The 24,576-nt window shown below is 37.3% G+C and overlaps 1 protein-coding gene across 4 annotated transcripts in view; it reads right to left on the reverse strand.

Moving 5' to 3' along the window:
• The window catches only part of Ssp3 (short spindle 3), a 45,777-nt gene that overhangs the window by 15,961 nt on the left and 5,240 nt on the right, over positions 1-24,576 (reverse strand). For 3 of the 4 annotated variants that reach the window (XM_076768174.1, XM_076768177.1, XM_076768176.1), the window contains 4 exons: positions 24,333-24,442; positions 23,859-23,982; positions 16,565-16,728; positions 350-782 (listed from right to left, as the gene is read on the reverse strand). In XM_076768174.1, coding sequence (XP_076624289.1) covers positions 350-782; positions 16,565-16,728; positions 23,859-23,982; positions 24,333-24,442 — 831 coding nt within the window. Of the gene's footprint in view, positions 1-255; positions 783-16,564; positions 16,729-23,858; positions 23,983-24,332; positions 24,443-24,576 lie in introns of all 4 variants that reach the window. The other variant, XR_013079951.1, reaches the window with a different exon arrangement.

Genomic DNA, 24,576 nt, shown 5'->3' on the forward strand with positions numbered 1-24,576 from the left:
TAGTAGCCTAACCCAGACCTAACCACTCTTTCCTTTCTAAATTTGTTCTCTTTTCACTTCGTTCTTTCTATACGAGAATGACTCGAAAGATAAACGTGTACAAAATTTAATTTTAATCGAGAGAAATTCAAAAATTTCTTTGCCAAAAATTACAGTTTACGAATAAAAAGAAATGTAATGATTTATTAGAAATGGTATTAAAATTCATTCAATCCACATTCCGGTGGTTATTCTAATGTGAAAAGAAACAACCACTTTATTTGAAGCACATAAAGTTAATAACTAAACAAAACACATATTTAACGTCGATAATGAGTTATATTGTTTTAAATGTTGCTCTTGGACTAACCTGTAATCTTTGAAGATTCAATCCCGCGATCGATTTAAGTAGCCTAAGACACCGAACGATCAGGATCCTCGTGGATTGGGACATCGTAGTTTGATTTGGAGTCGGCGACGAGCCCTTCTGATTCTGCGGCGTGAGCGTGACTGCAGCGTAAAGTGCGCCGATTGCACCGGCAGCTTCCGTCGAGGACAGATTCGATAAAAGATGGGACTCGACGCTCGTCTGTTCTACGCTATTGTTATTATTATTGTTCTCGTGCACGGTGCCCGTTTCCTGGTCCGTCGACTTCTTCAGGTGGGAACAGATGCGAAAAAGAAGATCGTAGGAGGATATCAGAAGCGGCGATTCGTGATCCTGATCTACGAAGAAGTCGGTCTCGATCAGAGCGCGACTGTGACGAAACACGCGATCCACCAATCTTCCTGCGACCATGTATCTGTAACACAACAAAATTCGAAATTAATATAAAAAAGGGGGTAACATTCATCATTTTTGTACGACTCTCTTGTTGTGGGACGTATTGTTCCATTGGAGGTCAAAGGATCAGAGAAGTTACAGCAATATGAAAAGACCTTGGTGTCCCAGGCTTAAATAACGACCGTGAAGGTTTCAACATCCTCAAAACGTGAAACGCGTTAAGCCCCTCTGCATCGAGCCTCCGACAATCGGTCCTAAAACAATGCTCGTGGCCCAACTGTCGCCTCTGGCCGACACTTATCAGCCTGCTCGAATTCCGTCGATCGTCTGGTCCGCGTGTCCCTCGAACGAACAAAGATTTGACTTATGCTCGCCACTCGGAGCAGCGATCTACTCGGGACAGATACGCGTCTCGTCCGTGACAGCGAAGTGTGCATATGGGGTACCGATAGATCTGGGCGTCATAAAGCGGCAGGGGTACGTAACGGGTCTAACAGGGAGAGAGAGTGAGAGAGACGAGAAAAAAAACAATGTATTGCTTACAGGACAGCATGTGCGACGGCGTAACACGAGAGGATTATAACATCAGTGGGTAATTCTGCGCGCACAGGCCAAAGAAGAAGAGGAAACAAGCGTCGGCGCATGCGATGCTCATTCTATCGGGTTGTTGTATATGTTTTTCTTCTCTCCCCTAGCACCCTTCCCACCCTTCCTTTTCACTCGCGTGCCCCCCCAAAAACGGGCTGTCGAGGGTGCGCGCCTGTCAGTGCGTATTATCGCCGCCCCTTCCCGCCGAAACACTGACATGCCCGGGCCCGCCGCCGATGAGTATTGGAATATGGAGTAGTTCGGTGGAGGGCCAACTGTCTCCTCTAATCATAACTAGCTGGAAGCTAATCCAACGCCACTGAACTCGACGCGCACACTAGCGCGGGACTGTCGTACGCCAGGGGTTGGCTGCCGCGGCTTTTTCGAGTAACCCTTACCGGACACGATAATAGAACATCCCCCCCCACCCTCCGATTGATACGTCACTGAACGGGTCGCCGGGACAAGCTATTAATTACGAGCGATTGAAGGTGCGTCTGGTTAAAACGATGCTCGATGAGACGGCTAACAAGGAGGAGACTTTCCAACGACGCTGTTGCCTTGCAAACTCGTCGGATGGGAGCGTTTGATAATACTTTACGATCTCGTGTCCATTCTGCTTGGACATCCATTTTATTATAGTGTCTCAAATAGCCTAGTTTGCTTGGATGTCTATTTTATTATAGTAGATCCAATGTTCAGTGTAAGGGAACATCAATTTTATTTTAGTGGGTCCAATATCCAGTCTGCTTGGACGTCCATTTTATTATAATGACTCTAACGTCTAGTCTGCTTGAACATCGATTTCATTATAGTAGGTCCAATGCCTAGTTTGCTTGGACGTCCATTTTATTATAATGACTCCAATGTCTAATCTGCTTGAACGTCGATTTTACTCTATTGGGCCCAATATCCAAATTCAACACATCACTATGGTGTTATCTACCATAATTACATGACAATTTAGATCGAATGCCAAGATATTTGTAACATAATTTCTAATTCCCAATACCTTAACTTGCAGGAAACTGAGATGAATAAAGACTAGCTAGAATAAATATTGATAGCAGGTTTTTGGAAAAAATTGTTAAGATGCCAGTGATTTTGACGAAGACACGAATGGAATTTGTTCGGTTGAATGTGGAAATAATTTTTAGAAGATTCGAAAGGTGTGATTAATTGTATGGGACCTTATCTCAATCGATAAACTTTATTTGTTCGCGGCGCGATGGTCTTCGTACAGTCTTCGAGCGTAATAGTCGTAATGCTCGAGCTTAACGAAAACACGGAGCTGTGCGGAATACTGATTCGCCTCGTCGTTGCATAATTCATCGATACGTACAAAAGCAAAGACTCTTAAGCTCTGTCACTTCGATGATGGAAGCAACGGCTACAATGGGCGAACACGGACGAGCGATAATACAGATACTTTCGTTAGGATTCCGAGGGATCGAGCAAATACGCTAATAAAATGCAACGGGATGCGCGCTTGGATTAGAATTGCTCCGGGGCTACACTTCTCTACCTATAATAACATGAATGATAGCCGAAAGGGGGATCCCGCGCGGTGTCCATCTTGGATGTAATAATTCTGCTCGGGCAAGCTGATCCGCCTACGATTCGTTGTGCCAAGGATATCGCGCACAATCCACAGAATGGACGAATAAGTCCCTTGATCTCCACGTTAGGTTAGTTAATATTTCAATGGTGTTTTAATCGCTAAATAATCAGTTAATATTTGTCAATTTTAAAACACAAATCATACATACATACAATTTCTCCTATTTTCGATTGCTTCTTAACATAATTAAAATTTTTATATAAACATCAACGTATTATGGATCAAAATTAGTCCCTCGATCTTACGACCATTGGGATTTATTCTTTTACTATCGGAGGCTCGACTGTAATTATATTTTCTAATATTAAATAATATATTACTGTTGAAGCTTTTACTGCACAATGTATTATTTCAATTATATATGTTTCATTTACAACAAGTAATGAGAAAACAATTAGCTGTTTTAGTGCTACATTACATTGCAGATTGATCTATAATCAACCAGTGATCCAGCAGGTGACGATCCTCACCTGCTCTACTTTATCTACTTTACCGACACAAGTGAGATTTACGATTATGTTCTGTCTTGTTACTCCTGACAATTACTATTGCAACGCGCGTTACTATCTTGCAAATAAAATCCACCATCAGCGGAACCTAATTGCGTGCACGAGCACGCGACAGTCACGCAGCAATTCGGAAGAAACGCAGAAAGATCCGATCTAGCGATCTTCACGCACGTCTGGGTGGAATATTGGGGGCCTGGCCCATGCATCATCGCTCCCCCCTCCTGAGATTCCGATCTATCATTGAATGTTTGTGGGGGGTTGAAGGGGAGGGGGTCGAGCAAATACATTGAATTTATTTATTATTCTCCCTGACCGCCTTATGGAGGCCGCAGCAGCAGGAGCAATCTCTACCCCAGCGCTGCCATTAGCTAACCATATGATTATTTCATAGCGAGAGCGCAAGGGTGCATATCTTTAGGGCTGGTGCGCCGTTGCAGCAGCTTACGCGATTTCGCGGTGCAGCGCGAGCGCTCGCATAAGTGCAAAACCTCCAAGAGGGTAATGGGGCAAATTAATTTACATATTCATGGAGAAATGTACGGCGACGCAATTTCATCGATAAACGCGACGATCGACCAGCTAGGTATCGGTCGAATAAATTTTCAAAGGGGACGACGCGATGCAATTACGGTTCTGGCCATTTTAGGGTAATTCGTATAAAAGGTAATCGCAAACTTAAACAAATACAGGGAAGTTCTCGAACGAGAACGAGTTGTTTTCCATATGGCTATACTGCATCTGTCACCATTTTATTTTTATATTTTCTATTACAGATTTAATGTGTTGTTTTTTATTTGTTTCGATTCGGGCGCAACAACTTTGTTTGGAGTTACACTCGGTGAATTCTAGCTGCAAAGCGTGAACGTGATGTGGTTGCATTCACTAGGGGGTCAGCTTTTATTTTTTTATTCGCGAACCATTTTTCTGTTTTTTTTTTCAATGTGATTCTGAACTATATTTACCGCTACTTTTGGGAACGTTTGTATATTATAGATTGTAAACTATAGTCGTAAATTACATTTAAATAAGCAAACTTCAACCAGTAGTTTAAAAAAATAATATAGCTTTTTAAACTATGTCAAAAAAATATAAATGAATTAATGTTTTTTTATAAGATCGCACCCTATGTTTATGTATTATTATAGACGTTAACGTTGCAATGCGTTCAGTAAATTTCAGGTTTGTTCCAGCTCGATTTAAAATAAAATTTAAAATATCGAAAATAACGTTTATTTCGTGCGCCTGAATTTGTGGTTCGATGCCAAGAACCCTCTTGGACAAAGTCCTTTTATGCCAGTGTAGCAAATGTGTCTGGCAGAAGTGTCATCCACTGCATCCACAATGGACGATGTTTGCGCAACGAAATGGCGAAAGTGTGAAAACGACAGCGGAGTATCCTGGAAACGGGGGAAGGGACACCAAGCCGAAGAATGGCCACTTAGGTGTGAGTTACGTTTGCAGTTGTGTGCAAAAATAAATAATAACCCACGATCTTTAACAGTTTTTTAAACAACCTACACATTAGCATTCATATTTTACAGTTACTAACTTCACAGTTCGTTTCAACAAACATGCAATGTACCGTATAATTTAGAAGAAACGAAACTCAAACTTTACTAATGAAAATTAGAATTTGTCGTCACTTCTTCATGAAAATATCACGAACTGGCAAGGTATCATTATTTTTATTTTCTTTTTGTATCTTCATTTATTTCTGCATTTTATTTACACTTTCTTTCTTATTTTTGCACTTGTATTCTATTTATATTTTCGTAATGTTTTTTTTTGTTTTCGTATCTCTGTTTCTATCTTTTACATATTTTTGTTTTTCTGTTTCGAATTAACGAATCTCTATTTTCGTTTTTCGTGCGTACAGTAGCAAAGATAGGTTTCGGTCGGACAATTAGAAAATGTTCTATCTTCCAATCGATTAGCCAAAGCACACGATCAATGCCACGCGCGGCAAGGGTGGCACACTTGTTACAATATTTACAGAGTCGTCGTCTAGATCCACCCCTGAAACCGACCTCCTGCCTGTCGTTGACAAGTGTCTCCGGCTACCGAATTTCAGCATCCCCTATTCGCTCCTTACCTTTTATTCTCTAGTGCTGACGCCGGATCTATGTAATACATACAACGTTACACCGTCATGTATATTTCGCGCGTATTCACGGAAATGCAAACAAAAAATATTATCGTTTCGTCGAATTCTATTTCCAAGTAATACGTTTCTCAAAAACATACGTCATCCAGCGTCTCTCTGCGAAAATAACCGCTATCTAAGTACAATGAAAATTAAACGTTTCAAAACACTGTAATTTACTTTTGCAAGTGACGATAATAAAAAGTGTGTTCTACGAGTAAAAATAAGACTAAAGTGTTACATAACAAAAAATTCATAAATGATTTGTTAAGAAGTTATGACAAAAATATAAAATGTTCTTTTATTTACTAAACAAATAAATTCACTAAAATTTTGTTTATAGAGAGCAACTGCTAGGTGAAGCACGAAAAAATAGTTTTTACGTAGAATTACGTGGATAATTTAAACGTTTCTTCATCAGAGTTTAGTTTCTATCATTTATCTTGTAAATATAAATGTAAACTAATTTTATCGTGTATAACGTACGTATTGATTTGTAAAATAAATAAAACCGTATTCTACGAATATGAACGTAAATTGTTCGTGATATTAATATCGAGCCAACGCGAATGGCGTCGAATGCCGCGGGTGTATTTAATAAAAATGGCGTCGAACAACGAAACGCTGAAAATCGAACAGAGAGAAGCTGGCGCACGAAATAAAGTCTGAAACAAGGTCAAATGGCGGAGACGTTCGTCGAATTGGTAATGTATTATAATCCCCATACTCTAACATCCAGGAACTCAGGATATTGCTACTCCGAGTTCGTTGACGCGTAATGCATTCACGCCGGGATTTCGGTAGCCCGAGGGATGAGGCGAATCCTGGTACTCTATACACACAATCGAGTCCTGCCACGGCTGGGAGTCGAAAGGATGCTTGCGTACTGGGTGTTCAAAAATTTCACAATGTTTTCAGTTTCATCGTTCGATCCAGACTGGACCACTAACGTGCAAAAATTAGTAAAATCAACCCCCTCTAACGTAACGTCATCTGTTTCCAATTCTAGTTAAAATTTGTTAATCTCTGTTTTATTGCTCTACCAGCACCAAAATTGTGTAACTCGAATTACACAGTGAAACTGAAACTGTAAAATTTGGTTACCCCTTTTGTTTAACTATTTAATTTATAACGAATTTTACCAAATTGTTTAATCTCTGTTTCATTGCTCTACCTACACCAAGAATTTCTAACTCAAATTACACAGAGAAACTGAAACTGTGTTTAGTACTAGATACCCCTCTTGTTTAGCTATTTAATTTATAACAAATTTTACAATTTGACGACTCGATTTCTAACTATATCTCCAGTATTAGAACTATAATACGAAACATGTACAATATAATAGTAAAAATATCGAGAATCTTCGGCGTACAGTATAACCTCGCTTGTTGCACGAAAACAGGGTTCGCCATTTCTGTAATTATCGAGGTTCGTGCAATAAACAAAATGACCGACTAACATGGGGTATAAAAACAGGGAATTGAAAAAATTCGTACGTCATCCAACGTAAACACAAAACCATTTTACTCGTTAAAATGATAAATAAATATTGCCTGACAAAGGCCGTTGTTCGCTCACGAAATCCGCAAAAATTCTGCGTCTACGTGTTATTTTATGGCGCCGGGAATCTCGTGAAATCCTTCCTGAAATTTTATGCGAATAACAATAATAAATCAACGCGTTTAATGGAGCTCGTTAAACGGAAAAAGGTACGCGGAAATTTATCCGTGGATGCGCTGAAAAAGATTTCGCCGTCTGCTCTCTCGACAATTTGATACCCTTTCGGGCGAACATTATCTGGCACGCGCTGAAACGTCAACTTGCATTAATCTTAAATAACAGAACCGGGATAACGCGCGTCCCGGAATATGAGAAATGTTCAGCGAATGAACTTCGATGTGCATTTTTTTTTTTCCTTCACCGGGGACCGTTTAAAGCCGCCTCTGTCAACAAGGAGCATTATAGAAGGATAATAGACAGCAGTAAAATTCGGCACTTAACAGAATGGGAACAGGAACAGCCGCGCTGCCTATTTCTACTCACGACCCTATCCAGCCTGATCAAATACTGCTCCAATCCCGCGCTTTCCATTACTGTTGTCGCTACTGTTGTCGACTATTATCGCGGAATCCCTGCGTTCGAGATTTTCGAGTTCTCTATTACCCTACAAAAATATACGACACTTCGCGTATTTCTATACTCTCTAAAATGTACGTTTATTTTTTCATATCATATTGTACATTTGTTGAGATAGAAACTCGTATTGCCCGCCATGTGCGCGTGAGTGTGTCTCTCTCGTCATTTTTCTTACGATCGCGTGATGTGCTTTGCTGTGTTATCCACCATGTGTACTATATCTCATATTCACCAATATACTTACAATAAACATTAATAGTTAACCTTATAATTACACAAGTGTATGTCAATTAAACCTAATTCACGACCAACAAGATTAAATATTAAATTCGAAAGAGATACAACTCGGAAGTTTCACGAGTACGGAGGCAAATTTATCTTTTCCACGGCACTATTACTGATTACACGTGTGTAGTCTATAAAATGTGTAGTTCTACTAAAATTATGTTGAAATCGGCTGCAACTTCGTTCGTATTTGTTGCACTTGTGGATTTGTTAATTCTCACGATGCTTGTAGCATGTTTTAAAATAAAAAATAATCATTTTTATAATGTATAGATATTTTTCATGTAACAAAGACTGTTAAATGATAATTACGATAATAACGACAATTGTAAGAATAACTGTATCGAGAAGAAGGAAAAGATAACTATAGTTTCTGTATTTGCAATGTTGTATGTTGGTTCAGAGCCTCAATATTTGGAGAATGATCCCAAGACAGTTGGTAATTGACGAAAGTGAATCACTAACACCGGGCTGAACTAGGCCAGCTGATGCTTTAAGTACATCTGCTGCCTAATTTCTGACTGAGCTGTTTAAATCTAACTACGTATACTATAGAATCATCTAATCCTGAAGATTTATAATTATCTTATCTAACAAACTGTATTTCTAAATAATTAAATTAATACTTCTCTTTCTAGTAATTTTATTATTTATGATTTTTCAATGAATACTTGCATTTAATGTTTTTCCAAGCGTAATCTAAACCAAAGATAATACAGCGGTAGTACAGTGAAATGTAAAACCAAGAAACCTAGCTTAATATTAATTTAAAATAAATTTAAAGTACTTTTTAAAACAAAAATATATTTTTAAAAACGCAATTATTTTTCTAATTACAATTTTGCTTGAATTGTTAAAAGCACGATCGCGAAATAACTATTTTCAAATTGTTAATTATCTTGGACTCGTTTCTATCATTTTCTGAACAAATTATTCTCCGAACTAAAATTGACAGTTGTTCCTCGAATATTTATCGGTTCAATTAATTTGTACAGTATTGGAAAGTTTAGTATTTTTAATTTGGTTTAAATTATTCAAAACGTGGTCACGAAATAACTATTTGTAAATTGCTAATCGTCGTAAACTCGTTTCTATTTCCTCCTCGTTACACTATTCTCCGAACTAAAATTAATCGTTCCGTAATCACCGAACGTATCGATACGATCTATTTTGATACTATTGGAACGAATTTTAATATCAACCTCGTTAATGATGAACGAAACATGGCAATCACTGCTTCTAGTTTAACTATTATAGCTTGCTTTTAAATTAAATTCTAAACTAAAGTGCTAATGGGTTCGATTTTACTACAAAAAATTATTTTAACTGATCGTAAGTATAACAACATGTCTAATATTTGAGTTAAATAATGTTTGAAAATTTTTTAAATGTTCTAATTAAAGCATGAGACCACATTACCATGTAACCGTACTTGTTTCATAATCCATGTCAATAATCCTCCCCATTTCTCAGTGCATTTAAACTTCAATTTCAATGCTATTCTCCACTCAGAATGGGGGGAAGATTATCATCCAGTAAATTGTAATTCACGCAGATGGATCATTAAATTTCAATACTCCACGATTGTTTGCAACAGCGTGATATTTGTAATCGCTGGTTAAAATTTTCATTAACGGTATTAATATATTAATATTTACATCAAATTCACTTGCACCTTAATCGTTACACCATTACGTTCTCGCTGCTATCCGCTAATAACTACCTTTCATATGGAAAAGATGATCAGAACTCACCCAACCTATCCCAAAGTGCATGGCAATTAATCATATGTGATTATCTCGTGTCGTTAAAATACGACAGTCAAATGGATTTTAAAACTACGCAATAATAACAGAGTGATCGAATCTACCTGGGGAATTACTATACTTGAGTTCGAACTTCCACGTCGATTATTTTTATTAATTTAACAGACGATTAATTAGGTTTAATTCCAGGACCTTCGTATAAAATTTCTTAATTGTTTCTGAATTATTCTCAATTATATATTTATGTATCTCATTATAAATTGCATGTAAATTCCAGATACGTAAATAAGGCTATTTTAATGGAAAATTGATTTTTTTTTCTCTAACACTGTGCGACAGTTGGGGGCTCGTACATTTTTCTAAATATAAATGTACGTTTTATAATTACAGAGCGTCCTGTGTTCTATTATATTCTACATCAAATACCGTTTTGTGCAGTTCTGGGTTGTAGCAACACGTAAAGAAAAAAGGGGGAAAAAAGGAAACAGAGAATCAGAGGATGAGTCGAGTCGAATCCAGGAGGGTCGAAGGAGAGTTAGAGGGAACCGTGCGCCGAATGAGGGTGAATTTGGACGACGAAAGAGAAGGAGAGGGAGAGAGGGAGAGAGAGTCCATTAGCAGATTACGTACCCAACCCGCCTCGCTCATTCACCCCCCCTCCCCTCGTGATATTTTTTCTTCCTTCCCCTTTCTGCTTCGACCGCTAACGATTTCTCTCTCTTCTGTCTCACTTTTCGGCTCGCCTCGTCTAAACTTCTAAGCTTTTCTCTGTGGCAGGTGCGCGACGTTGCCGTTTGGACCTTGTCCAACAAAAATTAGTCAACATCCTAGGAAACGGACGACCGAAATAACAATTATCCGAAAAATTTTTATCGAAAACCGCCGTCGAAAATCTCGAGGAACGCAGTTACCAAATAATATTAATTTTTAATTATTCTGACGGAAGAACAACCATCGAGAACGATTAAATTTCTTATCTGGTTTCTGGTAATTATCGGTGACGGAATTGTAGTTTTTCGGTTAAACTCGATTATTTTTAACGTTATCGATAATTAGTGTTCACTTATGATCGTAAAATAAATTGTAGAAGTTAAAGAGAACGATTCGTACGACGTTGAGAAATAAAATTAAAACAAGGTGAGCGTTCCATTTTATTTTTTTGGTCACACTCGATTATTTTCAACGTTATCGATAATTAGTATTTACTTATAGTCGTCGTAAGTTAAAAAGAACGATTCGTACGATGTTAAGGAGAAAAATTAAAAAAAGGTGAGCGTTCCATTTTATTTTTTTGGTCACGCTCGATTATTTTCAACGTTATCGATAATCAGTGTTCACTTATGATCGTAAAATAAATTGTGGAAGTTAAAGAGAACGATTCGTACGACGTTGAGAAATAAAATTAGAAAAAGGTGAGTGGTTCATTTTTTCGAGCTTTCTTAATTTACCTATGTGAAAATTTATTTATTTACACTGGTCGCGGCAGTCTACGATTAATGGATGATTTTACGTAGAAATTGTCGGGTCGTAGCCATTGTGCGTCTATATTTTCATTAAATCAATAATCGTCAAAGAAAACTGAGAGGAGCCAGCGCTTTGAAACTGCTCGGGGGAAAATGGCCCGCAGAAGGGCCTTTGCCGTGGCAAGCACGGGAAAAAGCGGAGATGCTCTTTAGAACAGTCAAACGCAATTATCAGATCAAACAGCAGCGCCGTTATATTAATAAAATAGATTTGCCCCGCCCTCCGGAAGAAGAAGGAACGACCATAGTCTCTCGCGTAACTTTGTTTCGCGCAACTCACGGGATTAATCGCGTCGCGCTAAAGCGCAACTTTTTCATTTTCGCGATAAAGTGGATCTCATTGCTAATATTTTCGTAACGTCGTTTGAATCGTGTGCTTCCCTAAGCTACTTATCGTAGAAGAAATCCGATTTTAATCCGTCGACTTACGAGGGGGCCACGCGAAACGTTACGTACGGATTTTAACCGGAAACTTCGTAAATAAACGGGGAATAAAAAAATACATCACACTTCCGCGAACGACGAACGCGAATTTTCGATTCCGATTCTCGAACGAATCGACGACGTTCGAATATATTATGCAAGTTTCGCAGATATTACAAATCTCACTGACACTGTTTACTGTTAATATAGAATGCAGTAATTAAGAACTGCTAAAATAATGATGGAGAATTGTTTATAATGATATAATACGTGCGCGTTTAAGCGGTAAACAGTCATTGCGTAAAATAAACAAATACGACGACAATACGAGCAACGTCGCGAGAGGGCGAACAGCGATATTTACTTCAAACGTTGTGTTTATATTTAATTTGAGGCAATCGTAGTCGCAAATGCCGACAAGCTGATCGAAAAGCTCAGCTAATTCTATTCCAAAGAGAAACAAAAACTGAAAACGCTCCGTGTTCCTTCTACGAGCGATCCAATTAACCAAAGTAAACTGTGATTTACACCAGGGGAGAAATCGGTTAGTATAACCGGGGTAACGATTTTACAAATTGACACGATTCCACTTCCTACGATGTATCGATCGCGGTGCCTCTTAATTTTAAGGGAATTAAATTCTAATCGTGACAGAACGTGTAACGATCAAAGTAAAAGTATATTTCCAAATTTGCAGCCAGGCACAAATATGTTTTTTATGCCGAATAATAGAAATAACGTAGGAGGTAATAATATTAATAATCTTTATAATTGTCAAACCACCGAGTAGAAATAATAAGATTCGATGGAACGTTTCGGTGTCTTAATTCGACGGGTACCTTATTAATTTCGCGAGCAGGGGGAATCTGAGTAACGCTCGTACGCGTTCCAAAAGTAAATTACCAATTGCGTGGGTTGATCCTACTTCGATTAACACAGTATCAACATCTCAGGAAGCGAAAGGGAATGAGCTCGGAGAATGTTCGTTCGATCAACTCATCGGGATTAATAATAAGAGTGTTTGTCGACTGATTTTTCTAGAAGCGTTCTAGCAATTACCTCGTTGATTACCACTTGAGCTCCGATTATCATCGCTCTCGAGAGTTCTCCATTGCATTAGGTACAAAGAATGAGTCATTGATTGTTACTAACGTAGATAAGAACAGAAATCATACGACGTAAAGTAAATATTAAACACGATTTTTAAGGAACTTCAAACGGTTTGTTAAAAAAGATCGTGCACGGTTGTGTGTCTTTTAGATTGAACTATTGCAAAAATTGTAACGTAAGTCAAATTCCTCGTGCAAAAAGGAATCGAAAAGTCCTTTACCATTTTACAATCGGAGGCTTCGTTATCGAAATACAAGCAGTTAAAGTTCACTAACGCGATTCTTGATGCGCGACATTTTTATTTCAATCAGCTAATCGTGCAGCGTCACATGCGCGCCATTTAAAAACTTTAAACGCTTGTATCTTGAAAACGAAGCCTCCGATTGCAAAATGGCGAAGGGCTTTTCGATTTCTTTTTGCATGAGGAATTTGCACGTTCTAAAAACGATGTAAATTTTAACGTTTAGTCCTAGATCTGTTGGAAAACTTATCTGTAAGGGTATTTTGAGGTCCAATAAGCGACGAGCAAATGAATAAAAATGAATCATCAGTAAGTTTAACTGACGTAACCTTTTCTAAAAGATTTGATCGCTAAACCTGAATTTCATCCAAGGGCAAGCTCTCTAGCTCCCCAGTATACTTTGCCCTGCACTTCAATGTATCTAAATCTACCATGTATCATCAGTATAAAGCCACGCCGAATAAAACTTGGTCCGAACGGCTCAAAAGAAGGCGTGCTTCTTTTGCGCAATAACAAATTATTTAAAATTCGCAGCAGCTCCGAGTACATTGCGGCTCGCGTATGCAGTAAAAGGAACCAACAAAAAGGGAAACGATGGCGCGCGTTACGCGATGCTTCTCGCTTTGTGGCAGCGGTTTACGACAAAAGGGCCATTTACCTCGATGGAGAACAAGAAAATAATTCCTGAGAGAGATACCAGCGTGTATATGACTCTTTAATCATAGATTGCGAGGCCAGGAGATAAGCGTTTTGCATCGTTTATTTATCTCTGTTGTTTCACCGATCGTTCGAACGAATGGAGGGAGGAAATAAAAATAAAATTAATTTTTAATATTTACAAAATTTCGATCGGGACGCGCGAAAACGTCACGCGTACATTTTTTTCGAAGGGGAGGCTCGGTGAATGTACTTAACGATTCTCAAATGCGTATTACGTGGTGCAAAATGATCGATCGTCCTTAGACATCTGCGCACTTTAAAGGTACGAGCGAAAAGCAATCTCGACGGTGAGTAAAAATCGTGACTAGGCCATTCTCGCATCGGCAGGAAATTAATCATAATAATTCGACTACCGGCGGCCGACCAGCAATCATTCTGATCGCGCCTTCGTCGTTCATTATTCAAAGTTGGACGTTACAGTCAGTAAACTCGAAATTTTCTAGATTCGCCGGGACGATAAAGTACTAGCGTCGGTTTACTGTAAATTAATTCACAATAAACAAACAACCGATCGATCGAACTCTTATTGAAAAGCATATAAACGCCCAAATAAATAATTTATATCGAATAAATAATTAGATCTACTTATTCTTCGAATCGACAATCGAAATTTATTGAAATTTTAAACGCAAAAACGGTTTCGTTCTTTCGTTATTGGCATATTATTTTTGTTTCGTTTTTATCGTTTATCCGCGCGCCAAGAAAATTTCTGATTAAATCTATATATCGGAGACTTCGATGCCCGATACTGCGACTATTCTTAAACCAGGACGCGAAGTCTTAGATCTATGTTTAAATTTCTTTGAATCATTCTATTTTTGTACGAACTTTTTCTTCTTTTTACGACTTCGATACGCCTGGGGCAATCTTCCACTTCTATTTAAATTTTAATAAACTCAATACAACTTCGAGACGTTACTTTTCATCAAAATGGTCGGTTCTTAGCGACTGATACACCAGTACTAATATTTATTTAGAGCAAGTAGGACGCCGTGAACCAAGAATTTATTAAGTTAAATTTTCATCCGTTCGTTGTGAAATATAAATCGACTCGAACGACCGGTAAATTTTAATATTTATTACAAATTTGACTGTTCTCGTTGGAATTTCAATCGCGATTTCCAGCTTTTGGATCAAAACAGAGAGTTTTTGTGCTTTGTAGTACGTATCGTTTATCGTGCAATTACATGTTTCGTTATGTTTTTTCCAAGTTTAATAAATAAATTAACTTTGTGTGTTTTGAATCATTCAGTTTCATTACCTTAACCCAACAGTTTCGTTCTATTTTGTGTGAAATGAAAATGTTCAGACGACCGGAACGAAACGGAGAAAATGATTCGGTGCGAATAGGGAAGGATTAACCGACAATTTGGGAGGTCCCGGAGGAGGAAGTTGACCCAGGTGCGCCGTGTCTTCCTGGCGAAGGTCGGATATCGCCGTGGATCCAACGAAAACAGCTTGCAACTTGTCACTTTTCCGTGACTCGCGTATTAAGTTCTGCTCGCACGACAGAGTCGTCATGTTTTCCTACGGGGGTGGTCCGTGCGCGTCAAAGTGTTAAAGATTTTCTTTTTCTCGTTGTTCGTTCTCAAAGAAACCGGGTACCGGTGTCTTTCGAGCAACAAACAAACGGAAGCGATTTGTGCGACGAATTAAACAATTCTCAAAATAATTCTATTAATCTAAATATTAAAATATAACTTCCAATTTCATTGGCTTTGGTTGGCATACTCCCTGTGTGTACATTTTTCTTTTCTTTTTATTTATCAAACGAAGTCAATTCAAAAAAATTAACTGTCGACCTTTTTTTTCTAAAATTCTGTATAACATTCTATAGATTATAGTTGCTACATTATGGATTTAATAAAAATATGCTTTTGCTTTCTTCGACCTTTCCAAATCTCTCAACCCACTTAAAAGGGGGAGAATATTCAAATTTTTCATAGTTCTTCCCGGAACTACCACAGGTTTCATTTTTATAGATAATTCTCTGGACGGACAAATTATTAATTTACGCGTTTTGAAATGAAATTCTACTCATGGAATAGTACACTGGGGTGTTTCTGCTTTAAACGCATAAAAGAATTCCATAAAAATTCTTCCAAATTTAACCGTGCACTTTACGCGTACAATATACGAATGTTTAAAAAAAAATGATCGAAGAACCTTTCTATTTGCAATTACGTCGACTACGTCATTACGTTTGCAATTATATTCTTACGATGTGACACCACGGTATTCAGGTACATATTGCTTTTCTTTTTATTTACTAAATGAAGTCAATTTAAAAAAATAAATTGTCAACTTTTTTTTCTAAGATTCTGTACAAGATTCTACAGATTATAAATTTAATAAAAATATGTTTTTACGATGATGATCATAGCAATACACAGAGTGTGGCACCACGGTATTCAGGCTGTTTTATTATCATCTGAAGGTCTACGAATACAAGATCTACGTCTAGAAAATGGATCCAGTTCTAACTTTTATTAATACTCGTAAATGAACTTTGCTGTTTTTCTTGCATGGGCATACATCCCCGTTTCTAATTTAGGAAAATGCATTTATGATGTCTGTCCCTTAATACGCGGCGCTACTTTAAATAGCACGCCACTCGGAGAAAAGGAACAGCATCAACGCATAAAGTACGATCGACACTAAATGTAGACATTGAATTTTTAAAGTGTCATAACACGTGAACATCAAGATGCATCGAGCACTTTGGATACTCACCCGACGATATCTTGGACCCGTGTCTGCAATGCCGATTTCTCGAACGGTTCCTCGGGGATCAAACTGCAGAGCAATTGCATCACGCTGTTAGCGACGATTCCGCTTCCGGTCGAACTACTGGACGCCTCCTGTACCTGGAGTTGGTCGTCAAGTTTCGCCAGACTCTATAAACAAGAAAATAATTCACCATTATTTCAAAATCCAACTGATATTTTGCTGTTCTTTATATTATATCTTGATGAAAATATTAGTTATAGAACAGACATCAAGGCGAATGAGGTGGTATTCTGGTATTGTATAATTGTTTAAATTACGTTTGTATTACATATTTCGTGAAATTATGCTTTTCATATAATTGTATCGTACAAGTCATACAAATACATGCTAAACATTGTATGTACCTGCATACAGTGTACATATAATTTGTACAATGGCAACGATTCCACAGGAACTTCTTTTATTACTTCCCTTAGGAGATTCTAGAGACCAAAATAAGACGAAAATCAAGAATACTAATTTGTTGATGGAGGCTTCGTTAAAAAGTTATTAACGTTTAAAGTTCCGCCCGTACTGAATTTTTTTCTAAAAAGTGGGGAGGATTTCGGTGGTAAATCTATTCACCAAAAATTATTGTAATTGACCCTTCTAGCTAAAAATAATTTTTCCAGAACGATTTGAAATTTTTCAATTTTGCTGAAAAATTTAGGCACCTCGTCGATTTTTCTTGAAACGTCGTTTTTAATTTTTAGTAATTTTGTTTGACGCTCTACAGAAAAGATGTCTAATACTTTTTTGTAGATACCCATGAGCTCTACTTCAGAAAAAAGTTTCAATGAAATACATTCGCTATTGTAGGAGTTATGGCAGTTTGAAAATTGGACCATTTTTATGGAGTTTTTCATATTTTACGGGTTCAAGGAGCAACTTTTTGAATATTTTTGGAATTTCCTCATATTCTCCATCAAAATACGCGTAGTTTGCTTTTTTAAACATCAAAATCGTCAAATCCGTTCAGGAGTTATGATATTTTAAATATTCGCATGAAATTTCGGGATAACATTTCTGGCCAGAAATTATATTTTCGGTAAGGAATTTTTTTCTCGAAAATGGTTAGGATTACAAGGGTATGTCTAACGACCAAAAATGATTGTAATTGACCCCCGCAACGGAAAATAATTTTTTTAGAATGATTTGAAATTTTTTAATTTTGTCGAAAAATTTTACATTTTCTCGAATTTTGTTCTCGAAAGTGGGTAGGATTTCGAGGGTATGTCTAATGACCAAAAATGATTGTAATTGACCCCAGAACCTAGAAATAATTTTTTTAGAACGATTTGAAACATTTTTTTTTCATCGAAAAATTTAGGCACCTACCCCTGTGGATTTTTCTTAAAAATTTGTTTTTCGTTTTTAATAAATTTGTTTGATACTCTATAGAAAAGTTGTCTAATACTTTTTTGTAGGTACCCATGAGCTCTACTTCAGAAAAAAGTTTCAATGAAATACATTCGCTATTGTAGGAGTTATGGCAGTTTGAAAATTGGACCATTTTTATGGAGTTTTTCGTATTTTACGGGTTCAAGGAGCAACTTTTTGAATATTTTTGGAATTTCCTCATATTCTCCATCAAAATACGCGTAGTTTGCTTTTTTAAACATTAAAATCGTCCAATCCGTTCAGGAGTTATGATATTTTAATGATTCGCATGAAATTTCGGGGAAGCATTTCTGGCCTCAAATTATATTTTCGGTAAGGAATTTTTTTCTCGAAAGTGCGCAGGAATTCGGGGGTATGTCTATTCAGCAAAAATGCTTGTAATTGACCCCTGTAACTAAAAATAATTTTTCCAAGGCGATTCGAAAGTCTTTTTTTCCACCCAAAAATTCCAGCACCTACTCGATTTTTTTTCTCAAAAGTGGATAGGATTTCGGTGGTATGTCTATCCACCAAAAATGATTGTAATTGACCCTCACAACCAAAAATAATTTTTTCAGAATGATTTCAAATTTTTTTATTTAATTTTTTAATAACTTTTTAATAAAGCCTCAGTCAAGATATTGATATTTTTGATTTTCATCTTATTTTGACCGAACACCCTGTATAATTTGTACAATGACATATACAGTGTATGCAGGTACATACAATGTTGAGTATTACTTTTCTATAAAGTTACAGGTATAAGAATATAATTCCTCAAGTTACTATTGATCACTGTAATTGTCCTACTGAGAAGCAATAAAAGAAGTCCCTGTGGAATCGTTAGTTAAAGACCATCCTGTTCGAGCTGAGTAGTCTGCCCAATCATTTCGAAAACCGATATCGCTTTTCTAAAAGGCTCTTCGGGCCATCGCGAGGCTGATACTCTCGAAATTGTAATGCCCACTAAGACGAGCGACTACTAGTCGGGTGGTCGCCATGTTTCCAAGCCTGGAGATCACCGCGGATGCTGGAGAAGACGAATTCCTGGCACGTTGAGTCATTGATTCCTGCTTGCTGGACTGGACGATCAACGGTGTATATAGGCGACATTTAAAATGCTAAATTAGAGGTAACGAGTCGGAAGGTTTCGATAAGAATCCTGGAGAATATGGCCCCTAAACGTCCCAGCTTCGATAGGTCCTTCGAGGACCACTTAACAAACAGCTCGCGTTTCTCCGTATTCGGCTCGGTTTTAGGACAGAAATTGCCTCCCGACGGAGTCTTACGAACCCCTCACAAATTTTTGTTGCTCGATTTAAAGTCTTCCTTAGAAAACTTTTACTAAGAACAAACCTAAACAGTTGCTAAATAGAATTCAACGAGGAGCAAATAAAGTCACTGAATTTCATCTATATATTATCATACACGTAAAAAATATCTAGAATGTTCTCTCCAAGGTTTGTTCTCAGATTTTTCATGTTTGCTTTTTAACTTCCATAAATAGTTGATTCTACAATTTTCGGGCACCGCGTTGCAACAAATCTACTTTGCTCGTGCGGACCCTTTGGATTTCGAGTCGCCTAGATTAACAGAATTTAGGGAGAATATTTCCCTTTTTTTTTTACGAGCGATCAATCCAGTCCCGAGTCATCGAGTTTCTCTATAACGTCCAAGGAAACGTACGATCGCGCAGTCGAAAAACGGAATAAAAGGGATAAAATGGCGAGGGTGGGTCAGCGATCTCGAACGATTTACGGGAAACTGTAAATTTGTTTAGCCGACGGACGAGATTGAAAAGCATTCGCGGACCCTACAGGACAATCGATTTCTTTGTGCAATCGTCCAAATTCTAATTCATCCAGGACTGTTTAATAAAAAGAGCGAACATTTCGTATCGATCCTGGAAGACGCGGCGATGTTTAGTTAGCAGAAAACCGTCAAGCTACGAACAGCATTTTCATTTTGTAAAACTACATTAATTAAACACACACTTAGAACGAAACTCTGTTTAGCAAATAAATATTCAACGTAGACGTTCTTTCCAGGTAAGTTTGTTGTCCCGTGCTAAACCTATGATTTCAAGGTGATTAACTTGCTCCAGCCCTAAAGATACAGTTTTATTTTTGGCGGTTGCTGTTTCCTGGAACGGATCACGCGTCAATTTATGGCGATTTATTCCGCGTTGAAAAATAATTTTTACTTGTGGCAGTCGCGAAGGCCTCCGGGATGAAGGAATTTCGTAGACCCATAAAATATGAGAAACAGCCGAATTCGGGAACCTGCGAAGAGGTCGTTGAGAAAGCGCCGATAGGAGGACGAGACAAAAGATTAGGCCGGGTCCTCGAAACAGAGCTTGATGGAAACGGCGACAGAAGTACCCACGCACATTCTGCATGGAACACACGCTCCTTTCACCGTATAACCCGATTCTCGTCTACGTGTGTGTGTGCGTGGGTGACGTCACTAAAAGCTCTCTCGCCGCTAATGCATTTGTGGAGGGGGATTCCCGGGGGAGGAACAGGAGAAGGAACGTGCCAGTGCCGTATCCACGAAGCGTGAAAAATCGATCCTGAAATCACGCCGGTGAATTCGTCGACCGATTACGACGTATCATCGAGCGAAACGATTGACTTCGAACGTGGCGACGATCGTTCTGGCGCGTTTGCACAGTGACACCTTTGGTTCGGGAATTATTGCCCGGCGAGGAACCGGAAATTCGCGAAGAGAAAAATCGAAAACGGGAGAGAAAACCGTGGTCTCGAAGGGAAAGAAAACGGAAACGATGAGAAGAGAAAAGAGACGTGGAAGTAACGGGAGAAGCGACGTTATCGAAGAAGAGAGTTGGAAGAACGAAGGAATAATTTGGAGAAGAATCTTTGCATCGTTTAATTAAACATGAAGTTCTTAAACTTAGACTGGGACTAATCAGAACGATACTAGTAACGTGGAAAGAAGAAATATATAAAAGATGATGAGAAGAGAAGTGGAACGTGATAAAGAAGATAGTATTTAAGAAGAAAACTCGAAAATACTATAATAAAGAAGACGATGTGAAAGAAGAGATGAGTATAGAAGGCAATGTGAATAAAAAAAGAAGAAAATTACACGAAGGATGAAGTGAAGGATGCTAGTAACGTGGAAAGAAGAAATATATAAAAGATGATGAGAAGAAGAGAAGTGAAACGTGGTAAAGAAGATAGTATTTAAGAAGAAAACTCGAAAGTACTATAATAAAGGAGACGATGTGGAAAAAGAGCTGAGTACAGAAGGTAATGTGAATAAAAAAAGAAGAAAATCACACGAAGGATGAAGTGAAGGATGCTAGTAACGTGGAAAGAAGAAATATATAAAAGATGATGAGAAGAAGAAAAGTGAAACGTGGTACAGAAGATAGTGTTTAAGAAGAAAATTCGAAAATACGATAATAAAGAAGACGATGTGAAAGAAGAGATGAGTATAGAAGGCAATGTGAATAAAAAAAGAAGAAAATCACACGAAGGATGAAGTGAAGGATGCTAGTAACGTGGAAAGAAGAAATATATAAAAGATGATCAGAAGAAGAGAAGTGAAACGTGATAAAGAAGATAGTATTTAAGAAGAAAACTCGAAAATACTATACGATAATAAAGAAGACATTGTGAAAGAAGAGATAAGTATAGAAGGCAATGTGAATAAAAAAAGAAGAAAATTACACGAAGGATGATGTTCGTGGAAAAAATAATTTTAAAAAATAATGTAAATGGTATTCGTGGGAAGAAGTAAAAATAAGTCAAAGAAGATAACATCCACGGAGAAGAAAAAGACGATGTTCGATGATCAAAAAGAAAAATAGATCACAATTTACGAACATCAGGATATACGTGAATGACGTAAATTTCATAAAATTCGTTTTGACGAGCAACGTATGTGCAATCATGCTCTTATAAATACGTTAGGAAATAGTTTAGAAATGCAGGTTCTGCGCGTCAGTGGAAACACGTGCATTTCAACTTCGCTTCTCTACTTTCAACCTCGTCCTCCCCTTTTGCACATCACTTATCCATCAGAGCCACGGTATACCATTTTCTCAAACAACCAGAAGAATCGATAACCGTCAAAGATTTCAGAATCGTGACATCTACGCTCCTACAGTGGCGAAAAAATTACACAGGAAAAAAACGAACATTCGTGGGTCTCGTTAATCTCAATTTTTGATGAAAGCTTGCTTTAAAGACACTTCTGTACCAGCTATTTAAACCTGAAGTTGATTCTGAATATTATTTAAAAAAACGAATAAAGTATTTATATTGTTATATACTTTGTGATATTTTCTGAAGAATATTGTGGACTTTTCAAAACAATTAACTTTCTACGAGAATTATTTCAACTTCTGGGCCTATATACATATAAATTCTATGAAAACATAAAAAGGCCATTCATAATCGTGGTAATGGACGCCATTATTTCAAAAATATTTAATTTTATAATCCTTTATAATCGAGAATTTTCAAACAAATTCAGTCTGAATGTTCACTTGTCGAAAAGTGAAAGCTATCGAGGAATCGGAAACATTGCGCGGACCGTAATATTTGCAACCGAAATTCTTCGATAGATTCCAACATCCAACTTACCGGCTCGTGTTCGGAGAATGAGTTAAATACTCGAACGGAGCCGGCTCCGAGGCAGAAGATGCAAGCTAAAGCCAGCCCCTAAGACTCTTAATCCTTATTTTGACAAGTCGGACAGGACAGGCACGACGGCCTTTGCCTTCGTTTATTTACCAACCTCGAAATGAGCTCCAAAACAGACCAGAACGAAGGAGAAACCGCTCGCTTATCGCTTCTGCGTGAATTCTCGGTTTACAAATTTGTGCGTCGACGAGTTTTCTTATACGAATTTCATCATTTATTTCATGTTTATTTTGTAACTTGTTTTAGCGAACAACATATAAAAAATGTTTAATTATCTACGTTTTTTTTACGTGATAAATCTTTTTCCGCGCTCCCTCCCCCTACTCGTGGAAATGTGCCCTTCCTCCGAGTGTACACATCCCCCCAGAGAAAGCAAAAAAAATGTGAAACTATTTAAATTGGTAAAAAAAATTAAATAAAAATATATTAAAGAAGTATTTTCGATCGGTACAAATAATTTTTAACGAAAGAATCACTTTTCCGCGAAGAAAGATTAAGGTCGTAAGATGATATACGGATAACCCACTTTCCAGAACGAAGTGGTAGCGTAAAAAAGTAGGATATAAACAGATGAAAAGAGGCGCCGACACCTCTTAAAATGTTTCTGCTATTAACTAGTCAGATGTTTAATATTTATACATACATGAACCAGGGAATTCGAAAACATATCTATCGCCTAAAATTATTACAACTAACTATAAGGTTAGGTTGTAAAACAGCAATTCGCTGAACCTCCCTCATCACCCTTTCATTAAAACTATTTGAATTACTATTTCTATATTAATTAAGGCGAGGGTTGTGCCCGAAGTTATCGAGTTTGTATAATACAACGCAAATTTAATAAATATATGGCTCATTTTTCTTACCGATAAATTCGACCTGTTTCTTACAGCAGTCAGCCTTCATATGAGAGGACTGTAACAACTGCTAAGAAACTTAACTGACGAGACCTCTAGCGGATCTAAGGTGAAATGCTACAGTTTTCATATCGAAACACATACATATAACCTTTCCTGTTTCGCTGCTTGTATGTATCACGTTCAGTGAAATAATTCGTACTAACTAGTATATCACTTCTTTGTATAGCGATAAATAAAAAATAAACCAAGAAAAGGAACGACATAGCTTATATTGACACGCATTAATAGGTTCCTATATATTATGTAGAGCAAGTAATAATTGTATCGATATAATGCTTGACTTACCTCCAAGTGTTGAAGGAGAAGATCCAAGATGACCAGAATTTTGTTGCTCGATAAAACTGCTTCGATATTTGTGTCATTCCCGCTGACACTGAACTTATACACACGGCACACTGAAACGATGCTTCTAAACATACGAAAGAAACCCGATTTAAATCGTAACAATAAGACGTAAAATATTAAATAGCTTTTAATTGTGCATCTAATAATATTATATATAGCTCAAAATAATTAGAATCGATTTGGGTTAAGACCACTTGTTAAACTTATTTGTATTCGAATATTCGTAAATTTCATAACCTAACATTTGACAAGTATTTTCCCGGATAATTTCGAGATTCCGCACATTCTTACTCGTTCTAAAGAAGTTACGGTAAAATGATTTTTTTCTTAACTTAAAACGCATTTAGCTATTGTTTAGTACATTTAAAAAAAAAAAGAATACAAAGTGACGAAACCATACTATTTTAAACTTACTTGTTTGGAAGATTGTGAGATGCATTTTGCATTTGCAGACCCAGATTTAGTAGATTTGTTAAAACATCGAATCCATTCAAAAGCCGAAATGCATTTTGATCTAATGGACACTGAAATATTAAAATAAAAATAAACGATTACTAAATGTGTAATTCGTTCATTATTCATTAATTTTATTTTTTCAAAATTGACCACTTAATGTGAACTTATTAAAAAAAGCATAAAAATGTTGTCACGATTGATT

Source organism: Colletes latitarsis, chromosome 7 (genome assembly GCF_051014445.1).
Source record: "Colletes latitarsis isolate SP2378_abdomen chromosome 7, iyColLati1, whole genome shotgun sequence".
Classification (NCBI taxonomy): domain Eukaryota; kingdom Metazoa; phylum Arthropoda; class Insecta; order Hymenoptera; family Colletidae; genus Colletes; species Colletes latitarsis.